The sequence below is a fragment of the Phalangium opilio genome, unplaced genomic scaffold (assembly GCF_054372755.1).
Source record: "Phalangium opilio isolate 3A_F unplaced genomic scaffold, DU_Popi_V2 ptg000098l_1, whole genome shotgun sequence".
NCBI classification, from domain to species: domain Eukaryota; kingdom Metazoa; phylum Arthropoda; class Arachnida; order Opiliones; family Phalangiidae; genus Phalangium; species Phalangium opilio.
In genome coordinates, this window is record NW_028324201.1 from 1,512,940 (window position 1) to 1,519,157 (window position 6,218).

The 6,218-nt window shown below is 38.8% G+C and overlaps 1 protein-coding gene across 1 annotated transcript; it reads right to left on the reverse strand.

Moving 5' to 3' along the window:
• Window positions 1–3,131: 3,131 nt before the first annotated feature.
• Window positions 3,132–5,883, reverse strand: LOC149633136 (uncharacterized). The gene is made up of 2 exons (XM_089850959.1): window positions 5,558–5,883; window positions 3,132–3,932 (listed from the first exon to the last, which is right to left on the reverse strand). Exons 1-2 carry the CDS (start codon window positions 5,615–5,617, stop codon window positions 3,456–3,458), a joined length of 537 nt encoding a protein of 178 aa, XP_089707085.1. The 5' UTR covers window positions 5,618–5,883; the 3' UTR covers window positions 3,132–3,455.
• Window positions 5,884–6,218: the final 335 nt, after the last annotated feature.

Sequence of the window (6,218 nt, forward strand, 5' to 3'; positions counted from 1 at the left end):
TAAATTAACATTAGTATTTTCCAAATATAATTGCACGAAAGAATGGACGGGAGTTGGAATGGCTAAGGTCAAATCATAATAGGCGTGAAATGATCTTGGAAACATCTGGCGTGGCTTATTTTATGTTAGCGACATCATAGACTGACGAAATACGAATATTTCCCGCTTAAATATTTTCATTGGCTGACAAAAAAGTGAAAATTCTTCTGCTAACTCCACCCACTATTCGCTCGGTCCCTAGTTTGAAACGACTAGACATTTACCACCTTCAGGAGATGGCTAAGCCGACGATGGGGGAGGAGCTACACTTTCCAAAAAAAATAGTAAATAAGGCCTTTCCATATGTTTCCACCATCAAGGGAACACCGGGAGCCCCTTCACTCATTCCAACCCCCTCCATACATTCCTGTAATTGTAAAAGACGATAACGCCACGAACTGCCGTAGATTAGGCAGTTCTATACCTTTCCGAGTGACGATGACGTCACGGAATGACGTCACGGAGAGGTATTATACTGGACCTGTCTGTCACCTCGTTCTCAGTTGGCAAATCTGAGCAAACGTGTTCGGTGAAAGCAATTTACGGCTTCTACTCCCATCGTTAGGATTAAGAAGTACGCGGTGATCGGCTAAGGTTACCAGAAACGTCTGGCCTTCCAATGGCAGGGCTTCCGGACCCTTGTCCACCAGACAAGTGCCCCGTAAGATAGTATGGGTCTGATGATCCCAGTATAGAGCCAGTGTACAGCCTTGGGGTTGAGGCCCCAAGTCTGGCCGACAGAGCTCCTGGTCCTCCAGAAGAGCATCTTGGCCTTCTTAATACACCGATCAAGATGCGGCTTCCATGTGAGTCTACAATCAAAAGTCACCCCCAGGTATTTCACCTCGGAGGACTTTGTCAGGACCTGGCCAAAGAAAGAGATATCATTGAACAGATCCTTAGTATTCTTCCTCGTAAAAGGAACAAGGACAGTTTTATCAGGATTAACGGTGAGGTTAACCGCCTGACACCATTTTTCCACGCTAGAGAGAGCAGATCTCATAAGCGCGGTGACAGTATCCGGGAACTTCCCGGTAAAGACTATCGCTACATCGTCCGCATACCCGAAGCAGCAACAGCCCCCAGCACCCCCGAGCCTCCCCAGGAGTTCGTCCACCACCAGGCACCACAACAGGGGGGAGAGCACTCCACCCTGAGGGCAGCCCCTGCTGGTAGTCACCCCTAGAGAGTCCCCAAGGAGGGACGCCGACACCTCGCGGTCGGTAAGCATGGACTTGATCCAGCGGCCAAGAGTGGCGCTGATGCCAAATCTCTCAACAGCTTCAGTAATAACCGAGCTAGAGACCTTGTCAAAGGCCCCCTCGATATCGAGGAAGACAGCCAGTGAAATTTCCTGAAACTCGAATGCCCTATCCAGGCAATTCGTAAGGCCGTGAAGGGCCGTCTCAGTGGATTTGCCTTTTTGGTAGGCAAATTGTGAAGAAGAGAGAGGAGTTACCGAAAATACCTCGTCTCTGATGTACCTGTCCACCAACTTCTCCAGAATTTTGAGGAAGAAGGAGGTCAGGCATATGGGTCTAAATGCTTTCGCCTCGAGATAGGAAGCCTTCCCGGGCTTGGGAATAAAGATGACCCTAGAGCGTTTCCAGTCACGAGGTATGTGACCGAGAGCAATGCAAAGTCTGTAGATCTTGCATAGCGGAGAGGCGATGTGGTCTAAGCCCTCCTGCAAAAGCAGAGGGAAGACCCCCATCGGGTCCCGGAGACTTGTAGGGCTCAAAACAGTTGACAGCCCACCGAAGCTTGGGAATCGTGACAACCTGTCTGGCTACAAGCCAGTTTTCCCTCTTAGCCCTGTGCAGGACAGGGTAGAGAGAGTCAGGGTTTGTTGGATTGATAAAAGTAGAATCAGGAAAATGGACCTCCAGCATGTGCTTGAGAGTCTCAGCCCCAGATTTAGTGTACACACCCTCCCGTAGCTTAATAGCATTAAGTCGATGTGTGCTGTCGTGCGCTAGAATCTTCATGACCCTAGCCGTGGCAGGGACATTGGAGACTTGCTCACAGAAGGTCCGCCAGGAGTCCTTCTTAGCAGCTCTAATGGCCCTGTTGTGAGTTGATTAGTTACATTGAGCGTCGACTTTTTTCCTAATTAGCAAAGAAACATAAGCTATTCAAAATCTAAGCTATAATGCTATTACAAACTTCACGCTAATCACGACACTGACGGCGGTCTGGAAGCCATTACAATCAACCGAAAGTTAACGGAACTCCAGATCCGGGTTAATGGGCAAATTAAACTTGTAAACCTACATGGGTTGCTTAGTTGTAACTTCATATTTTGTGAGTTAAAATTATAGAAGCCTAAAGAGTATAATATTTTAAACTTAAATGAACGTTTAAACTAGTTATGCGTACAAAACAATAACATGTAAAAATATGACAAGCTTCACTTTGGACCTGCTACACGGTAAAGTGTTCTGATATAACATTTACAGCCTAGTTATAAATAAAATTTTATGAAGTTTCTTTTCTACATTTATAATGCATATCTTCACTTGGTAATAATATTGGTAATATTATTATTACTTTCTCATTTTCGCTGTGCTATAGCCAAGTGGCAATATGTTTTATATAAAGTGTATAAAATTCAAACAATATTTTTATGTAACTTGGCTGTACATGGGATCTCTGAGCTTATGCGGCGTAGCAGTTCCAAAACGAAGCTTCGTATATTTTTGCACGTTGGTATTTTTGTTAGGATGTCACTTCTTTCCATAGGTAGTTTTTAAATTGAGATCTGAAAAACCATTTAAAGAAATTTCCCTATTTTCAAATTTTTCCTTACTTAATAATTTTGTTCCCAAAAATAAATATCACTGGAGAAATTATATAGCTAAGGCTTTTAATAAACAAGGTTAACTATACATATTGACAATATACATTAAATAAATGAAATGAAAGGCGAGGGTAAGAAGAGTTCATGGACACCCAAAACTAGACTGAGAATTTGCATCAAGAAAGCTGACCCAAGAAAAGGCTAAAGTTACTAGGGCGCCACTAGTGGTGAATTTAAACATTAATTCAAAGTTCATTTTCTCACAGTCGCCCTCTTTGACATAATACAAAATTCTGACTTTGATTGATTAACACTTTCAACAATTAAACATTAGCAATTCAATATTTGACATCTTAATTCCGTTAACAAAATTCATTTTCCCTAACAATTTAGTAAAAATATCAGCTAGGTTCTTTTTGGTTTCTACAAACTTTAACTTTAACACATTTTTAGCTAATATATCTCTTACAAAATGGTATCTAATGTCAAAGTGCTTAGATCGATGGTTCTCTACACAGTTCTGGGAAAAGAAGAGTGCAGATTGATTATCACAGTAAATCTTATTATGTCTGATATATACACCAAATCGCTATGGTTCTTGATTTATAGGTATAAGTCAGAGCAGTTCTTTAGTGGCCTCGGATACAGCAACATACTCCGCCTCTATTGTAGAGAGGGATACGGACTTCAGTAGTAGAGACCTCCAGAATACTGTAGTTGGTCCAAGTTGCACTGCGTAACCGCTAGTGGTAAGATAACGGCTCTTGTCATCTACAAACGTTATAAAATTCTTCACTCCACTGATCGAGCCCTCCGGACCTGGTTCCCATACGTCGCCATGAACCAAGTCTAGTAAATCTTTGCTTTTAATCTCGTAAATTCGCCTGTGAGGTTGCTTTGTGGATAGTAGAACAACTAGTAGAGATTCCCTTACAAAAATCTTCTTAAGAACTCTTAAGAAAATTCCTTGGGAAATTTCTTTGGAAATCCTTAAGGCGTTCTTTAGGAAATTGGGGAATATTGGCCTCTTTTTCTTTGGAAATTTCTTGGGAAATATCTTTGGAATTTTCTTGGGAAATATCTTTGGAATTTTCTTGGGAAATATCTTTGGAATTTTCTTGGGAAATATCTTTGGAATTTTCTTGGGAAATATCTTTGGAATTTTCTTGGGAAATATCTTTGGAATTTTCTTGGGAAATATCTTTGGAATTTTCTTGGGAAATATCTTTGGAATTTTCTTGGGAAATATCTTTGGTTTCTTGGGAAATATCTTTGGAATTTTCTTGGGAAATATATAGAGAAGTGGGTAAATTAATTTAGCCACTTGAAACGAGGATAGTTCTTACATGCAGAACCATATCCCAATACAGGAAGTGTAGTTCTTATATGCTGAACTACACCCCTTATAGAGAGGGAAGTTCTCGCATGCAGTGTGAAATTGCTTCAAAAGTCAGACATTTAATCGACTTAAAAACATCCGTAAACGGCAGAAAGTTTTAAACCTTATGAAATTGTATGGGGTACTAAGTGGGTTTTAGAGGCTTTAACGGCCAAGCAGTAGATACAAACGTCGTTGTTAAATTTAATAATGCATATTCACTGAGAGTTTTTCGAGTATCAGAAACGCGTTTAACCTAATTTCCTCTACAATGTTTTTTAAAAAATATTTATTTTGGACTCTAATTACGCTCGAAATAAAGATTAAACATGCCATAAGAGAATTAAGCAAAAACTCCGACTGACAGCTTAGATTCTCTGTAAATCTAAACAACGATTTTAATTACTCTTATTTTACTTTTAATCTATTTTATCCTTTACATAAACACCTCACGGATTATTGAAGGCAAAAAAAAATATAAATAAAAAAAAGGTAAATATAACATTCCATTTCAGCGCTTGCTGAGCCTCTTAGCTACGGGACAAGCCTTCGTGAAACGTTTTTAATTTTTTTAACCATAAAGTTAATGTCTATTTAGGAAAACTTTAGCTAAACAATTTGGGTAAAAATATTTTGAGATAATTATATGTAAAGCATAATTGCAATATATCTGGCCCTTTGTAATTCATCTCTAAAATTCTTAACTAATTTCGTTGCAAAATAAACCTTCTTTGGAAATTAATCTCATGAATTCCAAACGAATTTCGTTGGAAGATAAACCCTAGATCTTCTTTGGAAAACCAACACTAGAGCTTCATTGGATATTTATCTCAATAATTCCTAACGAATTTCTTTTGGAAATAAACCATGGACTTTCTTTGGAAATTTATCTCAAGACTTCCTTACTTTGGAAAATAAACCTTAAACCTTTGGAAATTGATCTCAAGAATTCTAAAGAACTTCTTTGGAAAATAATCCCTAGAAATTCTTTGGAAATTTATCTCTAGAATTCCTAAAGAATTTCTTTAGAAATTAATACCAAGACATTCTTTGGAAATTTATTTCTAGAATTCCTAAAGAATTTCTTTAGAAATTAGTCCCAAGACATTATTTGGAAATTTATCTCTAGAATACCTAAAGAATGTCTTTAGAAAATAATCCCAAGACATTCTTTGGAAATTTATCTCAAGAATTCTTTAGGAAATTCCAAGGACGTCTTTGGAAATAGTTTCTTTAGAAAATGATCCCAAGTGCTCCGTAGGGTTCCAAAGAAATTCCTTTAGAACTCTTAAGAAGATTTTTTAAGGGTTCTTTCAGAGTTTCTAAGCCCTTCAGCTTACCTTTTCTGTCAGACACATACTCCGTTGCGAAATCGTCCGAATCCTTTCCCGGTGGTCCATGTATTAATACGGTGGCATTAACAGTATAAAAATTATCCTCTGACAGTGGTGCTACTAATGCTATCCTTCCATCGGGAAAATATGTAGTATATTTTAATGCCTCCCTGTGCCCACTATATCCACCGTGATAAATTATACGTTCAGATATCAAATTACGTCCCATAATGGGCGCGTAAATGACATCCTGTAACTTGAATCTATGTTTGACTCCGTCATGGATATGTCACCTCTTCCTTCCACCGGGGAACATCCTTCACCAATTCTTGCATGCCCTTGATAAGGAGTAAACGAGTAAAACCAGTCCTTTTGATTACAAAAATGTTTCGTATACTAAATCTCATTACTGAAAAAAATTCAATATTATTCTAACCATGGGCATTCCTTTTTCCTTTGGTATTAGGCAGGACTGAACCATCCTGGATTTACTCAACATGCTAACGTTAGAGCCTTTTTTAGACATTTTCCATCATCGTTGATCATTGACTTATTCTAATTGCACCATTTCAATTTCTTAGACTGTCTGTAACTATAAAGTTTCGCATAAAAACTGCGAACTGGTAACTTTCCCCAAATGGTGGTTTTTTTGGTTTTTTCTTTTTTG